The following is a 14895-nucleotide window of genomic DNA, read 5'->3' as shown; positions in this document are numbered from 1 at the left end:
TGGCACATAGTCCATTATGTATATTTATAGTCAGCATGATCTAATGCATTAAACCTTTAATGTGTTACTTATGAAATTCTATAAGTAGAATTTGCAATATTGATTTCAATGCAGAAAAATCCACAATTCTTGCGTGGTTCTTACGGTTTGAAGAGTTTACCCAAATTTGGCCCAACTTAAGCTCCTTCGAGTTTCTTTTAAAAGGTGATTGCATCCAAGGCGTTACAGAGTGTCAGTAGATGGATTCACTCCGTAATCCCCAGCAATTGCGAGCTCCCAATTCACACCCTGCCACCTGTAGTAAGTGGAGATTAGACTCTTCATGATGGAAAGAATGGAAGCCAGACAGCAAGCCACCCAAGCCACTTTCACTCACCTCCTTACACCTGGCCTATCAAGCAGTGTAGAATATAGATGGACCCTTAATAAATAAGACAGATTTATCATCGTAAAATAAGGCTGTCGCTCAAAAAAGGCATTTTCTTTCAGGTCATATTTTTATACAATGGTTACCTCAAGTCTTGTGTAGGGCAGATCTCTCTTTGATTTACAGGACTTTGATTTAATGAGTCTGGCACATGAGGCAGACCCTGTCAACCCTACTAGGATGTGAAGTGGGGGGGGAAAATCGATACAGTTTTTGGAGTTCTGTAAATAGAAGGGGTGGCATTTTCCCTTCCCGCCCACCACGGGGATTGTAGTAGGCGGGACACGGACTATGCAAAAGTCCGTTGACCTTGGGTCAGATTTTCCAGTCTCGGGGGTGACACGGCTGGAAAATCCCGCCCAGGGGCTTTATCTGAATAGTGGGTGATAACAAAATTATCCCAATATTCAAAGAAGGAATGAGGCAAGATTCTGGGAACGACAGTCCAGCTACTGTATCATAAAGTAACTGAGAAATGCTGATGTGATTATATAGGTCAGAATTAAAACACATCGACATAAGGGACATTACTGAAAACTTGAACAGGTGGAGATGGATCCATTTTGTAGAATTATTGTTCCAATGGATAGTTTTGTTTCATCTTATGTACATGATGACACAATGGCCTGGTCGCCAGCGAGTTGTTCCGGTCTCACGCTTGGCGCACTCTCGCCGCAGGTTTCTCGGCAGCAAGGGTTGTATTGAATGGGAAAGCCATTGACCACAACGGGACCAGGAGATCCCGCTGGCGCCAGCCAATGGCCGGCCGCCTCCGCCGTCCCAAAACACATGGCAAGTTGCGCAGATAATCCTGCCCAACGCGTATAGAATTCAAATAAACTAAAGTACAACTTACTGGTTCCTGCACGCTGTTTATTCCACATCATTCCAAGGTTTTGGCCCAAGCTCTGAGCCAGTGTGACTGCCATCATACCAAAGTTTCCATACTGAAAAGAGAGCCAAAGAAAGAAGCTTCAATTCGTTAATGACAAAAGGCTTTTTCAGAAGACAGCTTGTATCATTTGCACTGCTAACCATTCAGCTGCATAATATCAGCTTTAACAAACGTGAGAATTGTGAAATATTTATTTGGTGTCTTGTTGAAGATTGGAATTAATTTCTTTGAACAACTACCAACAATACAACAAACTCACTTTCAGGATGCACACTATAGATTAAATAGGGAATATCTCGAATCATCTCAACAAGTACTCAGATTATCAAGTCAGTGAGTAAATTTGCAGATCAGTATTGAAACTCCCAATGTAGGTGTTGTGCGGTGAGGCCGCACCTAGGAATTTTAACCGTGGGGTGCAGTGTACTGATTTTGTCATGTACTCCCAGCTCTCCCAGGAACATTGAAGACTAAACTTTACCTCGACATGATGGCAAAATATGTTTCTGTCCATTCGCTTTGGGAATGTTAAGATTGACTGGGAAATTCTTCAAATTGTTTTTGCTCCACCACTACATCTTTGCTGGAACACCAGCGCACTTCCGATGAAATGATGCGGCTGGCGCTGAGGTTTCACCATCCAAATCTGTCATTTACTTCTCTTTCCTTTTATTTTAAAGAAATGCAAACTCGTTGATGCCATTTCTAAAGAAGGGGGTACTCTTGTGCTTCCTTGCTACTGGTCGCATGCACACCCATAGCACCAAGTAAGGTTCTATACGTCCTGCTTATTCTTCATCTCGACTTCAGAAGAGCACCCAGAACTTCAGCCGTGTGAGGACTCTCCAAATGCTAGGATGGCAACCCTCACCTCCTTCTGGCTGAGACCATCAGCTCAGTGCAGGTTACAAGTGATGCTGTATAGTTGTTAAGAACTACATAAGAACATGAGAATGAGGAGCAAGAGGCAAGTCTGGCAGTGCGATCTTTTAGGAGGCTGCATGCCTCCATTTTAAACATTTTTAATTTCTGTAGGTTAGGATGGCCGAGCCTCGGGAAAGGGGGGGCGAGGTGGGTCGTCACATTGCTTGAGGCCGAGATGGAGCTGCAGCACTTTCCCCAGCCACCAAACTGATCTTTCAGCAACCATCACCTCCCTCCTCTACCCCCCCTCAATGCTCCGTCTCCTCATCCCACTGGCTGACTGTCGCGTAGGAAACCTTTGAGACAATTCAAAGTGTATCATACCATTAAGTTCAGCAGGATCAGTGGGAAGCCCCGGCTTCCTGGCATGTCCCACACTGACTACCTCACTCTCTTCCTGGTTCCATTATCAGGCCCATTGTTTGTGTGCACACCCACTCATTAAGGTAAGGTAAGGACACTAAATTTCCTTTGATTTATTGTCACATGTATTAACATAGTGAAAAGTATTGGTTCTTGCGCACTATACAAAGCATACCATTCATAGAGAAGGAAATAAGATAGTGCAGAATGTTGTGCAACAGTCATAGCAAGGGTGGAGAGAAGGATCAACTTAATGCAAGGTAGTCCAATCAGAAGTCTGACAGCAGCAGAAAAGAAGCTGTTCTTGAGTCAGTTGGTAACTGATGTCAGATTTTTGTATCTTTTTCCTGAAGGAAGGAGGTAGAAAGGAGAATGTCCAGGGTGCGTGGGGTCCTTAATTATACTGGCTGCTTTACCAAGGCAGTGGAAGTGTAGACAGAATCAATGGGTGGGAGGCTAGTTTGTGAGATGGATTGGGCTACATTCATGACCTTTTGTAGTTCATAAGAACATAAGAAATAGGAGCAGGAGTAGGCCAACTAGCCCTTCGAGCCTGCCCCGCCATTCAATAAGATCATGGCTGATCTGTTGTGGCTCAGTTCCACATTCCCGCCCTCTCCCCATAACCCTTAATCCCCTCTCTTATCAAAAACCCATCAACCCGCGTCTTAAAAATATTTAGCGAGGTAGCCTCCACCACTTCAACGGGCAGAGAATGCCAGAGATTCACCACCCTTTGAGTGAAGAAGTTCCTCCTCAACTCCGTTCTAAACCGCCCCCCCTTTATCTTGAGGCTGTGCCCCCTAGTCCTACTATCCTTTCTGAGCGGAAAGAGTCTCTCCACCTCTATCCTATCCATCCCATTCATCATCTTATACGTCTCAATGAGATCTCCCCTCATTCTTCTAAACTCTAACGAGTACAAGCCTAGTTTATTCAGCCTCTCCTCATAGCTCAACCCCCTCAACTCCGGCATCAGCCTAGTAAACCTCCTCTGCACTCCCTCCAAGGCCAAAATATCCTTGCGTAAGTACGGCGCCCAAAACTACACACAGTACTCCAGCTGCGGCCTCACCAATGCCCTATACAGCCGCAGCAAGACCTCCCTACTTTTATATTCAATCCCCCTCGCGATGAAGGCCAGCATCCCATTCGCCTTCCTGACCACCTGCTGCACCTGCAAGCTGGGTTTTTGCGACTCATGCACAAGGACCCCGAGGTCCCTCTGCACCGTCGCCTGCTGCAGTTTTTCTCCACGTAAGTAATAATCCTTCCTACCATTATTCCTACCAAAGTGGACCACCTCGCACTTGCCAACATTAAATTCCATTTGCCATTTCCTGGCCCATTCGCCCAGCCTATCTAGATCCTTCTGTAGACTCTCCCCACCCTCCGCACAATTTGCTTGCGGTCCTTGGTCTTGGACAGAGCAGGAGCCAGACCAAGCTATGATACAACCAGAAAGGACGTTTTTTCATGGTGCATCTGTAAAAGTTGGTGACAGTCGTAGCTGACATACCAAATTTTCTTAGTCTTTTGGAGAAAGAAGAGGTGTTGTTGGGCTTTCTTAACAAGAGTATCGGCATGGTGGGATCAGGACAGGTTGTTGGTGATCTAGACACATAAAAACTTGAAGCTCTTGACTCTAAAGAACATTAATGAACTAGATGGGTTTTTCTGACAATTGACAATGATTCCATAGTCATCTGTAGATTCTTAATTCCAGATATCTTTTATTGAATTCAAATTCCACCATCTGCTGTGGTGGGATTTGAACCCAGGTCCCCAGAACAGGTCTGAAAACAGCTGTGGAGAGAGACAGACTCGAAATGTTGGCCCTATTTTCTCTCCACTTGTGCTGTAAGACCTGCTGAGATTTTACAGCATTTTCTGTTTTAGTTTCAGATTCCAGTATCTTTTTTTCATTCATTCGTGGGACATGGGTGTACTTGGCTGGTCAGCGTTTATTGCCCATCCCTAGTTGCCCTTGGAGGGCAGTTGAGAGTCAACTACATTACTGTGAAAATCCCCTAGTCTCCACATTCTGGCGCCTGTTTGGGTGCACAGAGAGAATTTAGCATGGCCAATGCATCGAACCTGCCTGCCTTTTGGACTGTGGGAGGAAACAGGAGCACCAGACAAACTCATGCAGGCATGGGGCAAACGTGTAGACTCCGCACAGTGACCCAAGTCAGGAATCAAACCTGTGTCCCTGTTTCTTTTGTGCTTCTGTTGCACCCAGTGCTCAGTTTAATCCAGTCTCTGATTTGTCAGCCAGACATCAGTAATGCACCAACCTGCCATTGTCTGGAAGGATCCTGTGACAAGGAGGTTAACACCCGAGAGTGGAATTTTCCCATACACCATGGAAATTGGAGTTGATGGGATAGCGGACAATGCATCGGTCTGTTGACCGCAGTGGGATTTTCTGGTTTTGGGGCAGATGGTACAGATTACAAGAGAGGATTTTAAAGGTAAACAGAAATGAATTTTGTGTCGTGTGTAGGTACGTTGCATTAAAATGCATAGGGGCAAAAGGATGCAGACAAAACTGCAACAGCAGTGAACAGGCCAATAAAACAACAAACCTCATTAATCCCTCCTCCTTTAGATGCAGAGCAGATTCCTCCAACGTAGGCTGTTGCACTGTGACTACATTCAAACGTTCGGCCTCTGTGGAGTAAAATAACATGAGCAAAGTCAAACTGGGAAAATGTCATTACCGTACGTGAAGCTAACATTAGCAATGTAAGAGCTCATGGTGCACTAGGTGATATATTAGCACAGACAGAGGATCAGTTAGCTCACAGGAAACAGAGGGCAGGATTTGCCCTCTTTGCAGGATTTTCTTAGGGCAGCATGGTGGCACAGTGGTTAGCACTGTAGCCTCACTGTGCCAGGGACCCAGGTTCAATTCCAGCCTTGGGTCACCGTTTGGGTGGAGTTTGCACATTCTCCTCGTGTCTGTGTGGGTTTCCTCCGGGTGCCTCTGGTTTCCTCCCACACTGCAAAAAATGTGCGAGTTAGGTTGATTGGCCATGTTAAATTGCCCCTTAGTGTCAGGGGAACTAGCTAGGATAAATACATGGAGTGCTAGGGATACAGCCTGGGTGAGATTGTGGTTAGTGGGCCAAATGGCCTCCTTCTGCACTGTATGGATTCTATGATTCTCCTAAGTGCTGAACCAGGTGAGAGAAATAGTCTACAGCTTACCAGCTGCAAAGCTAGCTTTTGTTGCCATCTTGTCCAGCACCTAGAAGAAAAAAATCCTGAAGGCTTGTGTCACACTGAGGTCTGAAAAAGCCGCCAGCACCAGATCTCCAGAACCTGGAGCACCAGTTTTAAAGGGATCAAATACATGGTTGCTAAATTTGCTAATGATACAAAGTTAGGCTGGAAAGTAAGTCGTGAAGAGGGCATAAGGGATATTAGATAGGTTAAGCGAAAACGAGCAAATGTTTGGCAGATGGAGTAAAATGTGGGAAAATGTGAACTTGTCCACTTTGGCAGGAAGAATAGAAAAGCAGCAAAATATTTAAATGGAGCGAGACTGCAGAACTCTGAGGTACAGAGAGATCTGGGTGTCCTGGTATATGAATCACAAAAATTAGTATACAGGTACAGTAAATAATTAAGAAGAGAAATGTAATGTTCTTGTTTATTGTGGGGAGGGGGAGTGGAATATAGAAATAGGAAAGGATTGCTACGGTTGAATAGGGCATTGATGAGACAGCATCTGGAATTGTGTAGAGTTTTGGTTTCCTTATTTCGGGAAGGACACTATTAGATTAGAAGCAGTTCAGAGAGCGTTCACTCAACTGATTCCTGGAATGAGGGGGTTATCTTATAAGAAAAGGTTGGACAGGCTGATCTTGTATCCAGTTTAGAGTTTGGAGTTTAAAGAATGAGAGGTGATCTTACTGAAACATGTAAGATGCTAAGATGGTTTGTCAGTGTGGATACTAAAAAGATGTTTCCCTTTGTGGGAGAGACCAGAACTTTAAAATTGTGTTAGGGGACGCTGTTCAAAGTAAGGGGTCTCGCATTTAGAATGCAGAAGAGGAGAAACTTATTTCCCCCTCAGAGGGTTGAGATTTTGTAGAGCTCTCTTCCCAGAGAGTGCTGGAGGCTGGATCATCAAATATTTTAAAGCCAGATGCATACAGACTCTTGACTAACAAAGGAGTCACAAGGCATAAGAGGCAGGGAGCAAAGTGGAGTTCAGGCCATAAACTGATCAGCCATGACGGAGCAGTCTCAAGGGGCTGAATGGGCTATTACTAATCCTAATTTATATGTTTGTATGTTCTTATGCAGTGAAACATGCCTCGTACCCCATTACTTTCTCACTTTTGGAGTGGCTTTTCCTTTAAAAATTTGTTTGAAGAACTAGTTCAAAATATATATCATATTTTCTAAACTCAGATCGTAAGATAATAGACTAGTTATTATCTGCTGCATTGGAACCAAACTACTAAGGAATTTGGTGGTTCAGTGAATCCTAATTTTTAGTCTGTTTAAAATGTTTTACTTAATTAATTCTTAATGATAATTAAAATGCATTAGAAAGGTCCTGGGGAATTGTTCATATCCAATTTGTGGCAATAACTCAAATTCATTTGCAATTCTGACCTTGAGGCATCCAATTCATGGCATTACAATTGGTGTCCCACAGGTTTTTATCAGGAATCCCCGCACTTGTACCTCTTTGGGCTATAATATCACAGACAAATTTACCCGAAAGGCACTTTGTTCCCAGTGTTTAACAGTCAGTTGTAATCACATGTTCAATGTTAAAGGAAGCCGATTGGCATTATTGCTAGACTATTAATCTATAAACTCAATCAATGTTCTGGGGACTCGGGTTCGAATCTCGCCAGGACAGATGGTAGAATTTCAATTCAATAAAAAATATCTAGAATTAAGAATCTACTGATGACCATGAAACCATTTTCGATTGTTGGAAAAACCCATCTGGTTCACTAACATCCTTTAGGAAAGGAAATCTCCCATCCTTACCTGGTCTGGCTTACATGTGACTCCAGAGCCACAGAAATGTGGGTGACTCTCAACTGCCCTCGGACAACTAGGATGGGCAATAAATGATGGCCAGCCAGCAATGCCCATGTCCCATAAGTAAATACAAAATAAAATTGATATCTGTCTGGATACCAACTCAACTCTGGAATATTGTCAGTTTTGCATACCCTGACACATGTAAACAGCTGGCATTTTCCAATGGGAACGAATCTGCACAGGTGCACTTGTGAGCCCAGCATGTTCAAAGAAGGTGACTATTGGTTACACTTTCTGCCAGCTCACACAACAGCCTGATCTACTCCTGTGTGAAGGTCATTGTATATCAGGACGAAAAGAAAGGCGTATAAAAGGTTCAGAGACCTAAGAGATGTTAAGGATCTAGAGGAGCATAAGGCTTATAGAAAGGAGCTTAAAAAGTAAATTAGGAGAGCCAGAAGGGGACATGAGAAGGCCTTGGCGGGTAAGGTTAAGGAGAATCCCAAGACGTTCTACAAATATGTGAAGAGTAAAAGGATGAGAAGGGATAGGACCTATAAAAGGTGAAGGGGGAAATGTCTGTGTGGAACCAGAAGAAATGGCAGAGATACTTAATGAGTACTTTGCCTCGGTATTCACAGTGGAAAGTGATCTGGGAGGTTGTACTACAGGTTTGCAGCAGACTGAAAAGATTGAGTATGTGGATGTTAAGAAAGAGGATGTGTTGGAACTTTTAAATTCTATCAAGATAGATAAGTCACCGGGACTGGATGGAATGTACCCCAGGTTACTGTGGGAGGTGAGGGAAGTATTTGCAGAGCCCCTGGCGATGATCTTTGCATCGTCGATGGAGACGGAAGAGGTTCTGGAGGATTGGAGACGTGGTTCCTATTTTCAAGAAAGGGAACAGGGATAGCCCGGGAAATTACTGACCAGTGAGTCTGACCTCAGTGGTTGGTAAGTTGTTGGAGAGGATACTGAAGCACAAGATTTATGAGCATTTAGAGAAGTTTAGAATGATCAGAAATAGTCAGCATGGCTTTGTCAAGGGCAGGTCGTGACTTACAAGCCTAGTTGAGTTCTTTGAAAATGTGACTGAACACATTGACGAAGGAAGAGCGGTGGATGTGGTTTACATGGAATTCAGCAAGGCGTTTGATAAGGTCCCCCATGCAAGACTTCTTGAGAAGGTGAGAGGGCATGGGATCCAAGGGGCTTTGGCCGTGTGGATCCAGAACTGGCTTGCCTGCAGAAGGCAGAGAGTGGTTGTGGATGGGTTTTTTTCTGCATGGAGGTCGGTCACCAGTGGAGTGCCCCAGGGATCTGTTCTAGGACCTTGCTGTTTGTCATTTTCATAAATCACCTGGATGAGGAAGTGGAGGGATGGGTTAGTAAGTTTGCCGACGATACAAAGGTTGGTGGTGTTGTGGATAGTCTAGAGGGATGTCAGAAGTTGCAGCATGACACAGATAGGATGCAAGACTGAGCGGAGAAGTGGCAGATGGACTTCAACGCGGATAAATGTGTAGTGGTCCATTTTGACAGGACCAATGGGATGCAGGAGTACAATATCAAGGGTAGGAGTCTTAGCTGTGTTGAAGAGCAGAAGGATCTTGGGGTCCAGGTCCATAGGACTCTTAAATCGGCCTCGCAGGTGGAGGATGTGGTCAAGGAGGCGTATGGTGTACTGGCCTTCATTAATCAAGGGACTGAGTTTAGGAGTCGGGAGGTAATGCTGCAACTTTATAAGACCCTTGTCAGAGCCCACTTGGAGTACTGTGCGCAGTTCTGGTCACCTCACTACAGGAAGGATGTGGAAGCTATTGAGAGGGTGCAGGAGATTTACAAGGGTGTTGCCTGGATTGGGAGGCATGCCTTATGAAGATAGGTTGAGGGAGCTAGGTCTCTTCTCCCTGGAGAGACGAAGGTTGAGAGGCGACCTGATAGAGGTTTATAAAATGTTGCAAGGAATAGATAGGGTGGATTCTCAGAGGCTATTTCCCAGGGCTGAAATGGTCGCTACGAGAAGACACAGGTTTAAGGTGCTGGGAAGCAAGTACAGAGGAGATGTTAGGGGTAAGTTTTTCACTCGGAGGGTGGTAAGTGAGTGGAATCGGCTGCCGTTGGTGGCGGTAGAGGCAAACTTGCTGGGGTCTTTTAAAAGACTTCTGGATGAGTACATGGGATCTAATGGGATTGGGAGTTACAGATAGATCTATGGCCTGGTTGGTGTAGATGTGATCGGCGCAACTTGTGGGCCGAAGGGCCTGTCCGTGCTGTAGTGTTCTATGTTCAAATGTCAGTCAGTGTTATTTATGCTCCTTGAATGAGTGAAACTTGGCCTTCCTATGCAGGTCTGGAGCTCGGCCATCCAGAAGGAAAAAAATAATTCTTATTTCCCTGTTTTATTGTTTATTCTCCTTCTGGCTGCCCCACTGCCATTTGTGGTCTGGAGGCTGGTAATTGGCTCAAAGTGAAACAGCCACACCATCTGGGGAGGTAGTCCGACCATAGAGACTAATCCAATTGGCCCCAGTACTGCTCCATTTGTGCGGTGGCCACTGCTGGTACTGCAGCCAGTCCCCAAAGAAGAGGTGGTTATGGAAGCCTGACTAAAGGTAAGTGTGGGTATTGGCAGGGACGGGCTGGAGGCTGCAGTAAGGGTTGAAGTGAAGAGAGGTGGATGAGTTTGAGAGGCCAGAAGGAATGATTTTAAGGGTGGGGGGTTTATGATCTCGAAGGAGGAATGCCTCGACGGGCACAGGACACCATTTGAAGGAATTCCCCCCCCACCTTCTTGACCAACACTGGTTCACCCAGGTGAAAGTCCTGAGCTACCTGCCTGGCCTGTTGCGGGTAAACTAGTGGCTAGGGAGTGACAAGGCGTTAATTAGCAATTTAAGGCTCTCAATAGGCCCAAAATGCCACCACTGTCCCTTGTAAAATGGGAGACAGGTCGCAGGTGGGCAGGAAGGCAATGGGAATGCCACGCGCTGTACTTTACCACCCTCAACCTTACACTCAAAGCGGCCAGCGGAGGGTTGTAAAATCCAGTCCTGAGCGTTAGAGAATGACTCTGACTGTTCCAAAATCAATAAGTAGAAACCAGCACAATTAAGGATGCAAGCTGGAGTAAATGAAAGAGGATGGAGCTAATCAGGATGTGAGAGTGCGGAGGAATACTAACATAGAAGCAGGGGTAGGACATTCAGCCCTTTGAGCCATTCAATATCACGGCTGATCTGACTGTGAATTTAACTCCTCTTTCTTGCCTTTCCCCTAAAGCTCTTAACCCTTCATTCCCTTGTCAATCAAAATTCTGTCTAACACAACCTTGAATGTATTCAATGACCCAGCCTCCAGTGCTCTCTAGAAAAGAAAATTTCAAAGACTAACAACCCTTTGAGAGAAACAATTCCTCCTCATCTCTGTCTTCATTGGGAAACCCCCTATTGTGAAACTGTGCCCCTTAATTCTAGATTCCTCCAGGAGCCAAAACATCCTCTCAGCACCCATCCTGTCAAGCCCCCTCGAAATATGACATGTTCTACTGAGGTGAAACGAAATGAGATTTAAATACATTTGGTAGTGCACCAGTTAACACACATATACATTATTCCTTTTGTTCACCATTTAACAATCAATATAATTAAAATAAATAGATTAATAGCTACATTGAATGCACATGAACGAATTTTACCCAAATGTGTTCAACAACCATTAATTATTGCTGAGATAATTGTTTCAGGTGCACTGATAAGTTTATTATTCTATCTGAAAAGCTTAATCACAGACACCACGCATTGTGATCTTGAGAAAGAGTTGTGACCCCGCTGATCCCGATTTATCCAAGTTGTTGACATTTCCCATTAATTGAAGTAGCAGAAAGTTTTCCTGACCAATTTTATTGCCCATTGCATTTAGCACAACGTGCAAATTCAGCAATCCTTCAATTAGGAAATCTCAACTCACAGGGAGTGTGGGTTGGAGATGCAGGGTGGGCATGGTGGCACAGTGATTAGCACTGCCGCCTCACTGCGCCAGGGACCCAGGTTTGATTCTGGCCTCGGGTCACTGTCTGTGTGGAGTCTGCACATTTTTCCCCATGTCTGTGCGGGTTTCCTCCAGGTGCTCCGGTGTCCTCCCACAGACCAAAGATGTATGGGTTAGGTTGACTGGCCACACTAAATTGCCCCTTAATATCAGGGGGACTTGGGAGGGTAAACACGCGAGGTTCAGGGAAAGGACTGGGTGGGATTGTTGTCAGTGAAGACTTGCTGAACCAAATAGCCTCCTTCTGCAGTATAGATTTTATGAGACTACAACATTTTCCTTTTAAGTCTTTTACCTCAAGATTTCACCTTTGGGGAGTAGTGGTGAGGTGGTGGAAGGATTATTGGACTGATTATCAGGTTATTGAATCACATCATGAATATTCCTCCTGTGGCCAAGTCCTGGTTTTGAACCCAGAGGTAGGGACATTACCACTGCACCCAGTACCTCCACTACAACACCCAATCCCTGAAATAAGCTTCCTGCTGACTGAGACTCCATCCTAGAGACCCAGGATTGCTGAAGAAGAGTGGCAAATGGATTATGGGGTAATGTGAAGCCACCCTTCCTCATTCCACATATTCAAACATTGTAATGATTGCTTTGGCAGTTAGAAGAAAATTATTTCCATTGTGGTAAAACAGTGCAACAGTGAAGGATGGCACGGTGGATAAGCGAGGGGATTAAGGGTTATGGGGAGAGGGCGGGAATGTGGAACTGAGACACGACAGATCAGCCATGATCTTATTGAATGGCGGGGCAGGCTCGAAGGGCTGGATGGCCTACTCCTGCTCCTGTTTCTTATGGCCTCACGTTTCAGGGACCCATACATAGATGGGTGGGTTAGTAAGTTTGCAGATGACACATAGATAAGTGGAGTTGTGGATAATGTAGAAGGTTGTCAATGGATACAACAGAATATAGATCAGTTGCAGATATAGGCAGAGAAATGGCAGATGGAGTTTAATCTGGGCAAGTGTGAGGTGCTGCACCTAGGGTGATCAAATGTTAAGGGTAAGTATACAGTTAATGAACAACATTGATGTACAGAGGGATCTTGGGATTCGAGTCCATAGCTCCCTGTAGATATGGTGGTAAAGGCAGCATATGGCATGTTTGCCTTTGTTGGTCGGGGTATCGAGTACAAGAGTCAGGATGTCATGTTGCAGCTTCAAACTTTGGTTAGGCCCCACTTAGAGTATTGCATTCAATTGCCACATTACTGGAAGGATGTGGAAGCTTTGAAAAGAGCGCAGAAGAGGTTTACCATGATGCTGAATTAGAGGGTATCAGCCATGAGGAGAGGCTGGACAAATTGGGGTTGTTTTCTTTGTAGCGGCGGAGGCTGAGGGGAGACCTGATAGAAATTATAAGAGGCTTAGACAGGGTTGACAGGCAGAATCTTTTCCCCAGAGTTGAAATGTCTAATACTAGGGGACATGCACTTAAGATAACAGGGAAGAAGTTCAAAGGAGATGTGAGGGGCAGTTTTTTTTTACATAGAGAGTGTTAGATGTCTGGAATGCACTGCCAGGGGTGGTGATGGAAGCAGATGCAATAAGGGTGTTTAAGGGACTTTTAGATAAGCACATGAATATGCAAGGAATAGAGGGATATGGACCAAGGGCAGGAGAAGGGGTTAGTTTAATTTGGTGTCACATTCAGCACAACATTGTGGACTGAAGGGCCTGTTCCTCTGCTGTACTGTTCTACGTTCTATTCTGCTTTTGCCCCTAATGGGGCAACACACAGAAAACCTACATCTGGTACAGATTCAGACCAACTCAAAATTATTATCCAGATTGAAGCTCAGCTCCAGTGATAATGAGATTTGTAAGTAATTCACAGTCACGCAGTATTGTTGTGATTAACATTCAGAACAGTCTTTGGACACCATTAGTATGGGCATTACTAAGCAAAGTGCATTCTCTAAAGAACAATGATAGTCTGGAAGCAGTGTGTGATTGGCAGTTAACCAGAACTTCTGATTTTTAAAGAAGTGTTGCTATAATTAGCTCATGCGACAGTGTCTCTGAACTCTCCTCTTGCCAGATACTAATCAGAGGCCATTAAATAATTCAACCACGTATATTTTTACTGTAGTTCATAAAGAGACAAAGCTTTTATCATTGAACAAAATGCCCTAATGCAGATCCATATTATATACTGTCACTGAAAATGGACCAGGTGACATCAAGGTGATTGAAGTAACCCAATTTTTTTCTTGTTCATCCTTTGAGGCCAAATGGCCATTCAGCATTGGAGGTGTTTGGTAGAGTTCCAGTGGGGTAATTGGATGACTGGCAAGGTCAATCAGTGCCCGAAGGATTCTGATGCAAACCCGACAGGACACCATAGACTGAGTTTTGGACAAAGGGTATAGATGAGGTAGATAGTCAGCATCTTCTCCCAAAGGTAAGGGAGTCTAAAACTAGAGGGCATAGGTTTAAGGTGAGAGGGGAGAGATACAAAAACGGTCCAGAGGGGCAATTTTTTCACTGAGGAACGAGCTGCCAGAGGAAGTAGTAGTGATGGGTAGAATTTTTGCGTTTTAAAAAGCATTTAGACAATCACCTGGGTAAGATAGGTATAGAGGCCAAATGCGGGCAATTGGGACTAGCTTAGTGGTAAAAACTGGGAGGCATGGACAAGTTGGGCTGAAGGGCCTGTTTCCATGCTATAAACCTCTACAACTCTAGGGCAGTGGCTCGTGATTTCCCCTCTTCGCTTTTTCTTTCTGTCTCTGATGTGCGTTTGCTTTCAAAGGATGTTGTACCTTTTTTTATTTGATTGCTTGAGTTGCAGCGATCCTGGGAGAGCTTTTTCCCAGATGTGAAGTCAATATCAACAATCCCAAACAAAGCCTTCAGAGCGTCCTTGTAACACTTCCTTTGGTCGTCAAGATAACATATCCCAGGCTCTAGTTCTCCACTGAAGATTCACTTTGGTGAGTGAGTGTCAGGCATTCTAGCTGCATGACCAGTTCAAACTGCGACTGAATCAAGATGGTGTGGATGCTTGGCATGCCAGCTCCGGTGAGCGCCTCAGAGTCTGGTATTTTCTCCTGCCATCTGTTCTTCAGAAGCTTCTAAAAGCAGCTCATGCGAAAGCAGCTTCTTGGCATGATGTTGGTACACAGTGTGTGTGTGTACACCAGAGTGGGCAGCTTAATTGATCCTGCAGCCTTTCCGATTTTAGACGGACTTCCTGCTCTTCA

The 14895-nt window shown here is 44.7% G+C and overlaps 1 protein-coding gene across 1 annotated transcript in view; it reads right to left on the bottom strand.

The window, feature by feature from the left end:
- adam11 (ADAM metallopeptidase domain 11) overlaps positions 1–14895 on the bottom strand; it is a 133653-nt gene that overhangs the window by 60887 nt on the left and 57871 nt on the right. The window contains exons 9-10 of the mRNA XM_080213323.1: positions 5198–5282; positions 1284–1374 (exon numbers count right to left, since the gene is read on the bottom strand). Of these exons, the coding sequence (XP_080069449.1) occupies positions 1284–1374; positions 5198–5282 (176 nt within the window). The remainder of the gene's footprint in view (positions 1–1283; positions 1375–5197; positions 5283–14895) is intronic.

This window comes from Carcharhinus amblyrhynchos, chromosome 27, assembly GCF_965287045.1.
Source record: "Carcharhinus amblyrhynchos chromosome 27, sCarAmb.v2.hapA, whole genome shotgun sequence".
Taxonomy (NCBI): domain Eukaryota; kingdom Metazoa; phylum Chordata; class Chondrichthyes; order Carcharhiniformes; family Carcharhinidae; genus Carcharhinus; species Carcharhinus amblyrhynchos.
This window is presented reverse-complemented; position numbering and strand designations above follow the sequence as displayed.